Here is a 14,045-nt window from a genome sequence, read left to right as displayed (position 1 = left end):
CAAACCCCCACACTTACTACAATAGACTGAAACCCCGCAGTCCGGATTAATTTTATTCATGATGACCGGGTTAGGGTACGTCCGTGTCTGTATAGTATTGCACTTTGCTTTCTCAACATCTGGTGACGTATCGTTCTTGCGTTTAACTTCTATCATTGTTGTAGAACCCCACATAACACATTTGAGTTGTAAGTCTCATTTACAGACTCCTTAATTTACTGGAGTCAAGCTGCCAACGGCATTACAGTAATCACATAATAATGATGATGATGATGAGCTTTCAAGGTATGGCACGTACCCACAGCGGGGTATGGGCCAGGAATCGGAGGTTTTAAACCCACTGATATATTTAGGAACGAATGGATAACTGAATAAGTTGTAAATTTTGGAAGAAATTATGGTTTACTAGAGAATTCGGACCAGATGAATAGATGAATAGACGAACTTAAAGAAATAAAATAAGGCTTCCTGAACTATTTATAGTTAGGCTCGAATGAATTTAGAATTTAGTATAAGTATTGTAAGGTAAAGCTGGGATCAACATGATAGCCATTTCGCAGCTTCAATGAAATCCCACACAGCGTCAGACACTTGGCTGAAGCTTGTGGTGATGGAGCCCCAAGGCAGAACAGGATGCCAAAGCACGGATACTGCGCAATTTCACCTTCCCACCTCAGTTTGCTTCAACATGAGAAAATAATCGTTATTATATTCGATATTCGAGGTTCGTCTTTCTCGAATATTCGTGTTCGATTCGATTATAAACTTCCGCTATTCGAACACCCCTATAGGCCAAGAAAACAACAGAAGCTTCAGGCACTCAAAACAGCACTGCCCATTTCTTCACGGGCTAATCTCGCATTACGTGATTCAATTCAGTCGGGAAAAGCTGAAAGGCATTTGCATCGACGTCATTTACAGCCATTAAGCTTGGTCGGCCAGGAAATTAACGATGTTTTTCATAGGCCCACGTTAAAATTTCTCTATCTCCCACTTTTTTTTTTTTTTTTGTTCTACGCCCTAACTTCGTACTGGAAATCTCTACGCACCTCTTTGACCAGTGCATAACCTCAGAGATCGGCGGCGCGTACACCTCGTCGGCCATGACCAATGACCAGTTGTGGGCAGGAGTCATAGCTTAAGAAGAAGAAGAGAAATCACCGACGGGGCTCCGCAGACTTGAGTCCCACGCATATCGCCGGGATCCGCTTACAACGGGCGAAAAGTACACCTACGAACGGGTGAGCGCGCGAAGGTGCCAGGGAGAGGGTGTGCATGCACCGATGCACACACCGCGGAACCTAGTACCGCTACGTATGGGTCTCTAGATTCACCGCGAGGAGCCCTCTAGCTATACTGCAGCAGCCCAGTTTTGTATTTGGCTTGTCTTGCCCAGAAAATGCGAAAGAGGATGAACATATTTATTTAACACCATATATTTGATCTCACCAACTTCTGGCAGTGAAGCTAAAGGAGCAGCGTGTTGAACTGGGCTGGTCGGCACCTTATGGAAGTCGGAAAGAAACGGCGCTAAATACACGGGACCATGACAAGCTGATACAAACACGGCGCTGATTAACAACCAATTTTTTATCGCTACATCGAACTGAAATCATTTACCTATCCAGCACGTGACATCGCAGCGTTGATATCTTATGTCCTGGTTTGTTTGCTTACTTCTACTGATTGTACTTCCATTGTATATTGGCGTCGTTACGCAATAAGAAGCGGTTGTCGGTCGGCGCCGTGTCTCTCTTCCGTCGCGATCCCGTTTTTTTTTTTTTTTTTTTTTGGGGGGGGGGGGAGCTGTTTCCTTCACGTATAGGTTGCGTCAGCCAGTGAAAAAGAAGAGAACCAGAAGAAAGAATCCTCCATTGTCCGTCTCCTATTGCCCTCCCCGAGACGCGGATTGAATGGAAGCGTTAGGGAAAGATTAGCTGTGGGCAGTGGGCGGTTCATTCTACTTCCCTTGGAACCCGCAGTTGGCTCTCGTTACCGAGTGGCTGAAACGAGCCCTAGCATTTGCCGCAATACATCAAGTCGGTGAGACGGAGTCGGTAAGACGGAGTCCTGCCTGCCCTCACTATAATATTATCTCGATCACCCGCGAGGCCCCGGTTTCCCATATCAGGATCTTGCCAAAGAAGATTGGCCATTTATGTACGTTACCGCCTTCACAGGTGCCGATGCATCAGAAGGCTGAAATGTGACATCCAACGAACGCGCAAAATCAGGAGATTAAAGGGACACTAAATAGAAACACAAAGTCACTTTAGGTGGACGTGATATTATTTTTTAAATTTACTTTTTGTTAACTTCGTGGTTATCGATTAGAAAAGAAACTGCGTGAAGGCCAAACATTCACTTTAGGAATCTCACACCGGCACCTCAGTGCCGTACGGTACGTCAGCGTGACGTGAGTGTTTCAGTGTTCTTTCTTTCCCCCCTTTATATGGGCCCTTGTGGTGCAGCAAACGTTTCCGAAAGTCCAGACTTTGCGAAGACCTCGCGAAATTCAGACTTTGAGTTCCCTATGACACAATGTTTGAGCATCAGTTTATTTCTCACATGCATGTCGAAAGTACAAGATGCGATGAGGAGAGCAAACGCAAAGAGCTGCAGAGCTTGACTGGCCCCACGCTTAAGGTTATAACGATCGATATAAAAAAGTAGACCCGAGCAGACATCGTCAGAACTCGTGACGTCACGACGAGCTAATACGTGCACTTCAAGGCGGCATAGGGCCGCCAACCTTTCGTTCTTTTTTCTTTTCTTTTTCATTTTGCCTATCAAGCGTCCTATCATTGTAAAAAGCATTTTGTGTGTACGTGTGTGTGTGTGTGTGTGTGTGTGTGTGTGTGTGTGTGTGTGTGTGTGTGTGTGTGTGTGTGTGTGTGTGTGTGTGTGTGTGTGTGTGTGTGTGTGTGTGTGTGTGTGTGTGTGTGCGTGCGCGTGCGTGCGTGCGTGCGTGCGTGCGTGCGCGCGCGCCAAAGTCAAAAGAATTAGCTTAGTTGTTCGCCGTTTTTCGTGCCATTTTTATCCTGGCGGCTCGACTTTGACGTACTTCCCCCCCTCCCCCGTTAATATGACGCCAAACATTTTATTCGTTTACTTATCCTGGTGGCAGTTTGCTAGGTTTCCTTTTCCTCCAAGAAGAAGAAAAATGGCCTTATACACTCTGCTAAAGACGGTTAAGTTCTCACACGCCAAAGCCGCGATATGATCATGAGGCACGCCGTGGCCCGGAATGCGGATGAATTGACCCCCTGGGTTTATTTAACTGCACTTACACTGTTGCAGACATACCTGGTGCCACGGAAAAGTTCCGGGAGTTTGGAAAGCGCGGGCAAACTGAGTGTGGTACACATTTAAGCCGCTAGATGTCGCTAGCAGTATACCTTGCGGATCTGTGCTGAACAACTTGTAGTGTTTTGAAACGCAGTGTTTCAGTGATTTGGCGCATTTCTTAGCAACCGATATGGCAGACTTAAAGGAGCAAATGGTTTGCATCAAGTTTTCTTTTAAGCATGTCAGAACTGCGGTAGAAGCTCATCGTATGCTAGAAGATTATTTTGGAGTCGACGCCATGAGCCAAAGTAAAACGTTGTTATATGGCATAAACGCTTCAAAGAGGGTCGAATGTGTGCTGACGACGATGAACGTTCTGGAGGCCTGCCTGTCAGCGAGCACAAACCCGGAAACGATAGCGGAAGTTCGTAAGGCTATCCTTAAAAGTCGCAGGCTAACTATAAAGGATGTCTGCGACGTTGTAGCGTAATCTTACGGCACAGTTCAGCGAATTTTGTTGGATGTTTTGAAGATGAGGTGCATTGCTGCAAAGTTCGAGCCAAGAATTCTCAGTGACGAACAGAAGCTGCGCTATGTCTCTGCCTGTACGGAGCGGAAGCAACAAGTTAGAGACAATCCCACATCCTCTCCAGTGTAACAACCGTGGATGAGACATGTGTTTGTGCCTACGATCCTTCAACCAAACAGCAGCCGTCGCAATGGAAGTCGCCAAATTCCCCGCGGCCGGAATAAAAAGGCATGTCAGGTTCGTGGCAATGCGAAGTCCACGATCATTGTTTTTTCTTCCTTTTTTTTTTTTTACCTACATGGAATTGGCCACAAGGAATCCGTACCTCCTGAACAAGTCGTGAATATCGAGCTTTACTGTTACGTTTTGATGCGCTTGAGAGAGAGAGAGAGAGAGCATTCGTCGCAATCATCCAGAGAAGTGGAAGCACAACTGGCTCCTCATCACAACGCGCCCGCTCACACATCACTCGTTGTTCGTCAGTTCCTGACTTCCAAACAGATCACAGTACTCCCGCACCCACGTACACTATGCACCTGACCTCGCCTCTTTTGACTTTTTCTTATTCCCAAAGTTGCAGTTGAGGATGAAAGTACATCGGTTTCACACTGTTGAAAAGATCCAGTCGGAATCGCAGGCGATTCCGACTGTCGCGTGGAGAGTTCTATTAATGCATGGAATCGTGGCAGAAACGCTGGGATACGTGTATACATGCTCAAGAGGACTGATTTGAAGGAGACGTGCTGATTAGGCGTTATGGTGAACACATTGTTTTTTGTTTTCTTTTACGACTGAATTCCCGGAACATTTGGCTAGCACGTCCTAAATGTAACTTGGAAGTGAGAGAAGATAGGGGAGGGATCGCGCTTACTTCTTTGATGCTCGTCTCCGTTACAAAAGCGCTAACTATTAGAAACATAGAGCCATGACCGATTTTGATCTTAGAAGCAGATCACGCGTACTCGTTTTGAGCCCGAAACGTGGGTGTCGTGGGAAGTTCGTATTCTCTACAGCTGGCGTACCAATCAGTATGCGACGTGCAATCAACATTACGGCTTCAGCTGCTAGTCGAAACCGTGAAATTTCAATGTTTCTTTTTGTATTTCTTTGTTTTATGATCCCTACCATTGACCCGCAGCCGTGCATAGGCTACTGAGCCATCCCTTTCATTTAAGTTCATTCTCTTCTCTCTCTAACATCCGGCAAAGCGCCATACAAACACGCAAAGTAAGAAGTAACAATCTGGTGGAGAACAAAAAAACGAGAAAAAAAAAAAAAGAGTCGTGCGTCGGCCGGGAATCGAACCCGGGTCAACTGCTTGGAAGGCAGCTATGCTAACCACTATACCACCGACGCCTACGGACGGAGTGCTTCCCTGACAGCTGGAGACGGCTTCCAGCCATATGGCTGCATTTGTGTTACTTTCTTAGGCCATGCCTTACCCTAGAAGAAAGGGGGTTAAACGAGGGGCCAGATTTTGATATAAGCGCATGCAAAACGTTTTCGTATAGGCTCCTTGAGCCTGACGTAAAACCGCATGAATGTCTTCGGAAGATAATTATACTGCAACCACTATATATGTGTAGAAAAAAAAAGCAGCGTTACTAAATAAGAAATTATGAGCGTATCAATCTGTGCAATGCCCACTTGCGTTACAGGCGTTCTGCGCACATACCAATGCTCTTGCTGCGTGGCAGCAGATATGCGCGGCGTACGTGAGGTTGCCGAAGCGGCTTCCATCATTGTTCTATAAGTATTGTACAGTGTAAGGTCCCACCTACCAGTCTTATGGCTATAACGGCTATAAATCGCAAACAAGCAATAAAAAGTATTAAAGGACAATAGTAAAAAAAAAAAAAAGCTGCGTCGGCCGGAAATCGAACCCGGGTCAACTGCTTGGAAGGCAGCTATGCTAACCGACGCTTTTTTTTTTCTTTATTACCGACATGGCAACATACAAAACAAGACATTTTAACAATGCACAACCGTCACGACAAAAATCTCTGCCATTGGTTGGCGGTCACAGGGCTAAAAGCGCTTGAAATTCGCAAGCTCAGTCATCACACTGAGCCATGGGTTTTTCTTTCTGCAGATTATACAGTTCCTTAATATAACAAATGATTTCAATGAAGCATTCCCTAACTGGCCGGGCGTTTATTTCGGCATGTCTCCACGGCCATTCTAGTTTTCCATAAACTATGTAAGTACACCAGCATGAACATGTCATACGGTACATTGTCTTCATTTAGAGTAGGCAAGAAACGAATCCCATATGGTGTAATCGGGAAGTCCTTCTTTAGCGTTCTCTGTAAAATGTCCCAATGGAACACAGCATCCCAGCAGTCAAGAAAAAATGTGTTCAACTGTTTCGGGTTTCCGGCATAGTAAACAGTTGACGCTGCAAGGCACGGAAAGTCGTTTTGCCTCTAGCTACGGTTTCACAGGTAAAGTATTCGTGCGGAGCTGGAAAAAGAAGGACTTTACCGAAGGGCGTATGGGCATTCGTTTTACTCTTTTTAGCACGTCCTTTTCAGGTCCAATGCAGAACATCGAGCGATACAATGGCACCAGCAACATTGTGTCTATCAAGTCCTTATATAAGCGCTTTCGTGGTACCCTACTTAAGTATTCGAGTCCATGGAAAACCGAACCTTTAACCGCTGAAAAGCCCAGACTACCTCTTTTAGGAAACCGCTCACTTTGCCTTGACTGCACCGATGTGACGATATAATGAATTCAGGTATAGCTTCGCTCAGCCTTGTTTGAAACAAAGTTAATAAACATGGGTCATTTTGGTCGCGTAAGTAAACAAACCTCGACACAACCTGCCTAATGAACAAGTGTGCCAGACCTAATCCTCCACTTTTAACGGAACGAAAGAGATTAGTGCGACTGGTGCGCTCCCAGCTTGAACCCCATACAAACACTGCGAGTACTCTGTGTAAACGTTGTATGTTCGCCCTTGACATGCACAACGCTTGGAGCGCGTAAGAAATTTTGGCAACCGCAAACAGGTTGCACACTGTCGCACGAGTAAACATTGATAAAATGCGGCCTCCCCATTTCAGTGTACACTCACGAACCCTTTCAGTTTCGGCATTCCAGTAATCAACCGCGCCACGGTAATGCTCAAGCGGCAGCCCTAGGTGCTTTGCCGGCATGACTGTCCAGCGGATATTTGCAAACGTACTCGGATGGTCTTCCCAGTTGCCGATCCATACCCCTAGGGATTTATCAAAGTTGATAGCACTGCCTGTCATACTGCAGTATGATAAAGCCTCTGCGACGGCGATTTCGATGCTTTCTTTATCCCGACAAAACAACGCTATGTCGTCCGCGTATGCCAGCACTTTCGCTTCCGCGGACTGCACTCGGAAACCCGATATTCTATTGTCATTCTTGATTTTTCTACAACTACAAAGTGGCAATAAACGAGGCGACAGACTACACCCCTGGCGCACAGACGACCGGACGCTAAAGTTTTTGGTAACCTCCTTGTTTATAATGAGGCTAGCGGTACAGTTTTGATAGCACATCTTTACCCCATCTAAGATCAAATCCCCTACATTCATATGTTCTAGAATACTGAAAATAATTTTATAGGCCACACGGTCAAAAGCCTTCTGCATATCTAACTGTAACATGGCACAGTGTTCACCTAGGTCGTTACAGTATTCTAAAATGCTTCTGGCAATATGAATGTAAGTGTAGATAGACCTTCCTTTAATGCCGCATGTTTGATGCAACCCTACTATGCTGGTCACCAGTCCCTGTAATCGCTTTCCTAGCACCCTTGTAAATATCTTATAGTCTACATTCATTAGCGATATCGGCCGGTAAGCGTCCACAGCTAATAATTTTTCTGGGTCCTCTGATTTCGGTGTCAGCACGTGCGATGTCCGAAAAGATGGAGGAACCTGTTTTTGCGCGTAGGCCTCCTTAAAGAACCCTAACAGGATCTCGTTGATATCACTTTTGAAGGCTTTATAAAAGGCCGCTCCGAGTCCACCAGGTCCCGGGGACTTGCCTACAACTACATCGTCTATGGCTCCTTCCACTTCGGTGATGCTCAGAGGCCACTCCAGACGCTTTTGAATGTCTTCCTCTAATTGCGGAATGTTTGACAGAAAAGTCCGACTTGAATTCTTCTGTGATGTCTTTAACAGTCCCGAATAATTTGCTATAATGATCAAGAAACGCCTGTTCAATTTTTTTGAGGTTGGCTCGTGATCTCGTTCTCGTATCGGATCATTCTGATTTCATTTCGCCTCGCGTACGCCTTTTCATCAGTTAAGGCTCGTTTTGTCGGGGTCTCACCTAGCCACACCCTTTCAGCTCGTGCCTTTAACTGCTCCTTTGAACTTCTCTTCTTCGATAAGCTCAAGCTGGCTTTTCAGTTCTTTTATTTCTTTTGTACGGCTCCCAGGTCTCTCGCTTTCCACGGTGTACAAAATAATCGAGCTCGCGTTGCATTTCATTTTCTTTTTTCCTTTTATTAAATTTCTCTTTAGTGGCTTCTTCTATAGCGCTGATTTTTAATTCTTGCTTAATGTTCTCCCATAATTCTAGCACGTTACCATCTTCGTCCTCGATCAAATTATCTAACTTTTCTTTCACGCTTTCACAAAAGGATTCGTTCATTAACAGCCGATCGTTAACTTCCACAACTTCCAGTTAAATCTCGAGTTTTTTTCTTTGGTACCTACGCTAAAGGTTACCAGGCTGTGATCGCTGAACGAGACGTGTTTCACACTATAGCTGCCGCACATCGGAACAAGCTCCAGTTCGACATACCATCTATCTAGCCTTGCGTGACTTTGCCCTTGAAAATGTGTGAATGCGGGGGTGCCAGTACTACACAGGAAATGACCGACGTCATCCAGATTAGACTATTGCACTAGTGTGTTTAAAAGTAACGCACTTTTGTCACGCACTGGAAGGCTTTTCACTCGATCGGCCGCGAAACATACACAATTAAAATCTCCTAGCAATACGACTTTCCTGTCACACTGTAAATGCTGATTTACTCTCTCAAGGAAAGGCACGCGCTCATTTTCAATGTTGGGGGCGTAGACACTTATCACGCGCCAACCTACGCCCAAAAAAGAAAAATCCACAAAGATCAGTTTTCCACTTTTACAAGAAAAAAGAACCTTCTTCTCTAATTCCCAGGTTGTTCCTAATGAAGATAGCGCACCCCGAGGAAGTCCCAACCGCATGTGATACACAAACATTGTACCTATAAACTGCAGCACCATGCGATCCGTTTGTTCCTCACTTTCTATCTTTATCTCCTGCACCACTGCTATATCAACATCTATTTCTAAGAAAATCCGGCTAAGCTGGTATTTCCGCTTTCTGGCACAAAGACCGCGGACATTTATAGCAGCGAAACGAAGTGCAGTGTTTTGAGCCATCGTTATGCTTTCTGAAGAACAAACGAACCGCATGGTACCCACCTCATGCCTCTGGGGTCAAAGCTGCCTTCGCATCTTGCACAAACCTTCCGTAGCTGCCATGAAAGCCTTCGGAAGGCACAGTTGATGTCCCTGCCATGGCGTTCCATCGTCCCTTGAATTTGGCTTGGTAACTAAGTAGACTGGAAGAGACGCCGCGAAGCACACGCTCTCGCGGCTACGGCGGCGGTGTCTCCGCCGCCCTCCGGTCCGTGGTTATTTTCGGACGTGGTCTCAGCGTTGACCGCCGAACGATCGCCGCCTTTGGCGGCGGTCCTTCCGAGATCCTTGCAGCCAGGGCCTCATGCTCGTCCAGAGTAGCGTCAGGGCCGCGCTTGGAGACTGAGGCGCCACTTGTTCCCTCGTTCACTTCCATGACTGCTGGCTGGGCTGGCTCCTCAGGTGACTTCGACGGCGTTGTGGCATCCTGCTCTTTCACGACGCCGGTGGCGTCGCCAGCTGCTTCGGTCAGCTTTCGGCTCTCCTTGTTAACAGTTGCGTCTTGAGGCATGTCGGGCGGGGTTAACGTTGCCGCATCAAGTTCCTCGAGCTTCGACGTTGCTTCGCTTGCGGCTTCTTCAGCGTCAGCCTCGTCCATGACGAGTCCCGCAGTGTCTTCTCCTCCAACCGGCCCCGCAACACTTGCGTACGTCTTGACGCACTCAGATTCTTCGTGTCCAAAACGACGGCAATGCGTGCAGCGAGGAACTCGGCATTCTCGTCTGATATGGCCCTTACTGTGACACCGCAGGCACAGTGGCGCTCTTCCAGGCGCGACTAGAAGGGCCATGTCACCGGCGACGCGAAGCTGGTGTGGAAGGTCAACCACCTTAATGCCGTTATGGAGCTTGAGGCGCACGAGGTGCGTCGTCGACCCCTTCTCTTGGATCCCTTGAACTCTCCCCTTTTCCTTCGAGACCTCGGTCACCCTTCCGAACGGAGCAAGCGCTACACGCACATCATCGTCGGCCACATTGAAAAGAAGCCAGTGAAGTTTCAGACGCACGTCCTGGTTTGCCGGATCAATAACCAAACAACGTTGGCCCTTCACCTTCATTTCGGCACATGCCCAAGATTTCTTCATCCCTTCCGTGTTCTTGAAAGTCACAGCCCATACGTGGCTTATCTATGCCCCCAACGCTATCACTTCAGGGAGCAACCCACGACGCGCCAACGTGTCCCGGAAATGTACGACTCGGTAAGGCCTCGACCGGACATCCGCGTGCAAAAATAAAGTATTCAAAACACTACGACCTGAAGGCAGAGTAGGCAAAACAACTTCGTATCCCTCGGTATCCATTCCGTCGATCCTGTCACCGCGGCCGCTGTTAGCCGCAACCACCGCTCCTTGGGAGCACATGAAACGCACGTGCGTCCTAAATGTAACGTGGAAGTGAGGGAAGATAGGGAAGGGATCGGGCTTGCTTCTTTGATGCTCGTCACCGTTACAAAAGCGCTAACTATTAGAAACCCATGACCGACTTTGATCTTAGAAGCAGATCACGCGTACTCGTTTTGAGCCCGAAACGTGGGTGATGTGGGAAGTTCGTATTCTCTAGCTGGCGTACCAATCAGTATGCGACGTGCAATTAACATTACGGCTTCAGCTGCTAGTTCAAACCGTGAAATTTCAATGTTTCTGTTTTGTATTTTTTTGTTTTTGTTTTATGGTCCCTACCATTGACCCGCCCGCACCCGTGCATAGGCTACTGAGCCATCACTTTCATTTAAGTTCATTCCCTTCTCTCTCTAACATCCGGGAAAGCGCCATACAAACACGCAAAGTAAAAAGTAACAATCTGGTGAGAAAAAAAACGGAAAGAAAAAAAAAGTGCGTCGGCCGGGAATCGAACCCGGGTCAACTGCTTGGAAGGCAGCTATGCTAACCACTATACCACCGACGCCTACGGACGGAGCACTTCCCTGACAGCTGGAAATGGCTTCCAGCCATATGGATGCATTTGCGTTATTTTCTTAGGCCATGCCTTACCCGAGAAGAAAGGGGGTTAAACGAGGGGCCAGATTTTGATATAAGCGCATGCAAAACGTTTTCGTATAGGCCCCTTGAGTCTGACGTAAAACGCAACCGCTATATTTGTGTAGAAAAAAAAAAAAAAAAGCCAGCTTACCAAATAACAAATTGTGAGCGTATCAATCTCACTGCAATGCCCACTTGTGTTACAGGCGTTCTGTGCACATACCACTGCTCTTGCTCCGTGGCAGCAGATATGCGCGACGTACGTGAGGTTGTCGAAGCGGCTTCCATCATTGTTCTATAAGTATTGTACAGTTTAAGGTCCCACCTGACCGTCTTCTGGCTACAACGGCTATAAATCGCAAACAAGCAATAAAAAAAAATATTAAAAAACCATAGTAAAAAAAAACTGCGTCGGCCGGGAATCGAACCCGGGTCAACTGCTTGGAAGGCAGCTATGCTAACCACTATACCACCGACGCGGATGAGTCACTCCTGCGTTTCTGCCCTAGGTCATGTCTGATGATTGCCTCTCGCTAGTGAGTAGAGGAGGTCATGTTGAGGCACGCTCAGAGATCGCAAATTTTAGTCAAACTAGTTCCTCTAGCCATGCCACTAGTTATGCCCTTGCAAATTAGACTTCACTCGAGCGCGCTAGGGAAAGGTTTCGGCGCGGGATCAGAAAAAAGAAAAGCAAAAGAATGCTTGCTTCTAACGTTATTTTTGTCGCCAGAGGTAATGCAACAGAGTCCCGAGGGCCTACCTCACCAGGCTACAGCAATTTACACCGCGCGGAGGCAAAGCGAGCTCGCGAATCGGGCTGCGCAGGACCATCGTGTCGGGCTCCCATGCCTACGGACTGCGGCGACCAGACCGGCGGAGGCCAGCAGGTGGGACGGCGGCCGCGGCTGCGGGCGCTGCGCGAGCGGCTGCTGACGTGCAAGCCCGTGCAGCGGTTCCTCGACTGGTACGGCCAGTTCTGGGGCGACGACGAAGAGGAACGCAGGCTGCACGAGGCGGACGCCGACGACGGATTCGTCAACTGGTTCTGCCTGCCTTTCTTCGTGACCCGCAGGCCGCGCTGCGGGGTCGCCAAGAACGCGGAGGCGGCCGCCGCCGCCTTCGGAGGACCCGACGCTGCGCTGCGCACCTTCGCGGCTGCCAAATAAAGAAGAAAACGCGTGCCGCGCGCTCTGCATGTGTCCGCCGAGAGAGAGCCGTAATAAACTACTGGACGAGCGGTTGGTGCGCACAAAGCATGCGATGATCGAGGTAGCCGCATGGAAGCCGCGACCGAGACGCAGAATGAATGACGAAGCAATGAAGTACACAGGGGGAGGGCTCGCAGCTTCAACTGATGCAAAACGGCTTTTTTGACACACGGTGTTACTTACAGCACGAGCGCTATGCACCACAATCTATTACACGACAATCTGAATTAATATATGCCATCGCGTCACATCGCAATTTTTCTGCTTTGTAACTCGCAGACGCAAACTGCGGCGAATTCCTCCGGCACACCCGACGTACGATGGAAATAATTGATCCGTAGCTTTCGTACACTTCGGCGTCGCCAGTATGATCCTTTTGAACGACGGTAGTGTAACAGTAAGCTTCATATAAGTGTCATCACATACATAATCCCAATAAACGATGGCTATCATACGTGATATACTTGAGATGGAGATTGCGTGCGAATATGCACAAGCGAATCATGCACGCTTCGCGGCATACACGTGTCGTGCCCCGCATATATGCTCCGTTCCATACATGGCAGTCAACGCTGCCAGAGAGACTTCTTGCAGAGGCTTAGTTCGCTCTTGGATATAGCACGATCTTTTCTCACCCCAATTGTGCGCAACTGTTCTTCTTTTTGTTTAAATATAGGCTCCATATATTGAATGAAACAAGTTTTAATCCTTAGCAACAAACACACTGCGGCATGCGGCTGCTAATGCGTTGTTACGGATCTTTTTTTTTTTGTTCTTTTCAGTTTTTTTTTTTATTTACAACCCGTCGCAACAGGCCCACGTGCATGCTCGCGAGAGCGAACGCTGTTGGCGCGCAGCAAAGCATGGAAGGAACGCGCGGAGTGACAACTTTTCTTGACCGAACTTCTTGCATTGCTTTTACATGCTATCAGAGTCCTTCCATGTTAAGGACTCTGATGCTATCTATGGAACGGAGTATACAGAGCTCAGGGACGCGTGAATGGTACACGTACAGAGTGTAACATTTGCTGGCTGCCACACACACACACACACACACACACACACACACACACACACACACACACACACATATATATATATATATATATATATATATATATATATATATATATATATATATATAATATAGCGTGCTTTCATTCCGGACATATCTGAATTGCGCTAATGAAAGTGCGGCGGTGCAGCTTTCTTAATGCACTACACGCAAGGGAAAATCTATTAAAAATCTAGGAACGTCTCGGCTGGCGTGTGACTAAACAACGAAAAATAAGATAAAAAAAAGGTATCGGCTATATTACTTCGAAAAAAATGGTTGAGATACACACTTCATGAGTCATATATAGAGACCGGAAGGTAACTTCAGTATTATTTTAAAGGGGCCGTGCGACGATTGTATACCCTCCAAGTTCTGCATCACAAAGCATTGCTTGTGTTATCCTGATGTGAATGCAAAAATAACTACGAAAATTGACGTCAGGGCGCCCCTTTAATGTTTGAATGCTTTACGTAATCTCCGTTACAGAAATTGAATGAAGTTGACCCGCTCCCACCCTCCCTAAAAATTC

General features: G+C 47.2%; 2 protein-coding genes and 3 non-coding genes across 7 annotated transcripts in view; 1 reads left to right on the top strand and 4 right to left on the bottom strand.

The window, feature by feature from the left end:
* LOC142584965 (uncharacterized) overlaps positions 1-12,697 on the top strand; it is an 84,930-nt gene extending 72,233 nt beyond the window's left edge. Inside the window, exon 3 of the mRNA XM_075695350.1 lies at positions 12,077-12,697. Coding sequence (XP_075551465.1) covers positions 12,097-12,417 — 321 coding nt within the window. The 5' untranslated portion in view covers positions 12,077-12,096 and the 3' untranslated portion in view covers positions 12,418-12,697. The remainder of the gene's footprint in view (positions 1-12,076) is intronic.
* LOC142584962 (NADP-dependent malic enzyme-like) overlaps positions 1-14,045 on the bottom strand; it is a 185,666-nt gene that overhangs the window by 137,437 nt on the left and 34,184 nt on the right. The gene's annotated exons all lie outside the window — the stretch shown is intronic.
* TRNAG-UCC (transfer RNA glycine (anticodon UCC)) lies at positions 5,102-5,173 on the bottom strand. The gene has a single exon. It is a non-coding gene; the product is annotated as a tRNA-Gly (tRNA).
* On the bottom strand, positions 11,106-11,177 carry TRNAG-UCC (transfer RNA glycine (anticodon UCC)). The gene has a single exon. It is a non-coding gene; the product is annotated as a tRNA-Gly (tRNA).
* TRNAG-UCC (transfer RNA glycine (anticodon UCC)) lies at positions 11,659-11,730 on the bottom strand. Its single transcript has one exon. It is a non-coding gene; the product is annotated as a tRNA-Gly (tRNA).

The sequence above is a fragment of the Dermacentor variabilis genome, chromosome 6 (genome assembly GCF_050947875.1).
Source record: "Dermacentor variabilis isolate Ectoservices chromosome 6, ASM5094787v1, whole genome shotgun sequence".
NCBI lineage: Eukaryota > Metazoa > Arthropoda > Arachnida > Ixodida > Ixodidae > Dermacentor > Dermacentor variabilis.
Note: the sequence above shows the minus strand (reverse complement) of the source record. Positions and strands in the feature narration are given on the sequence as shown.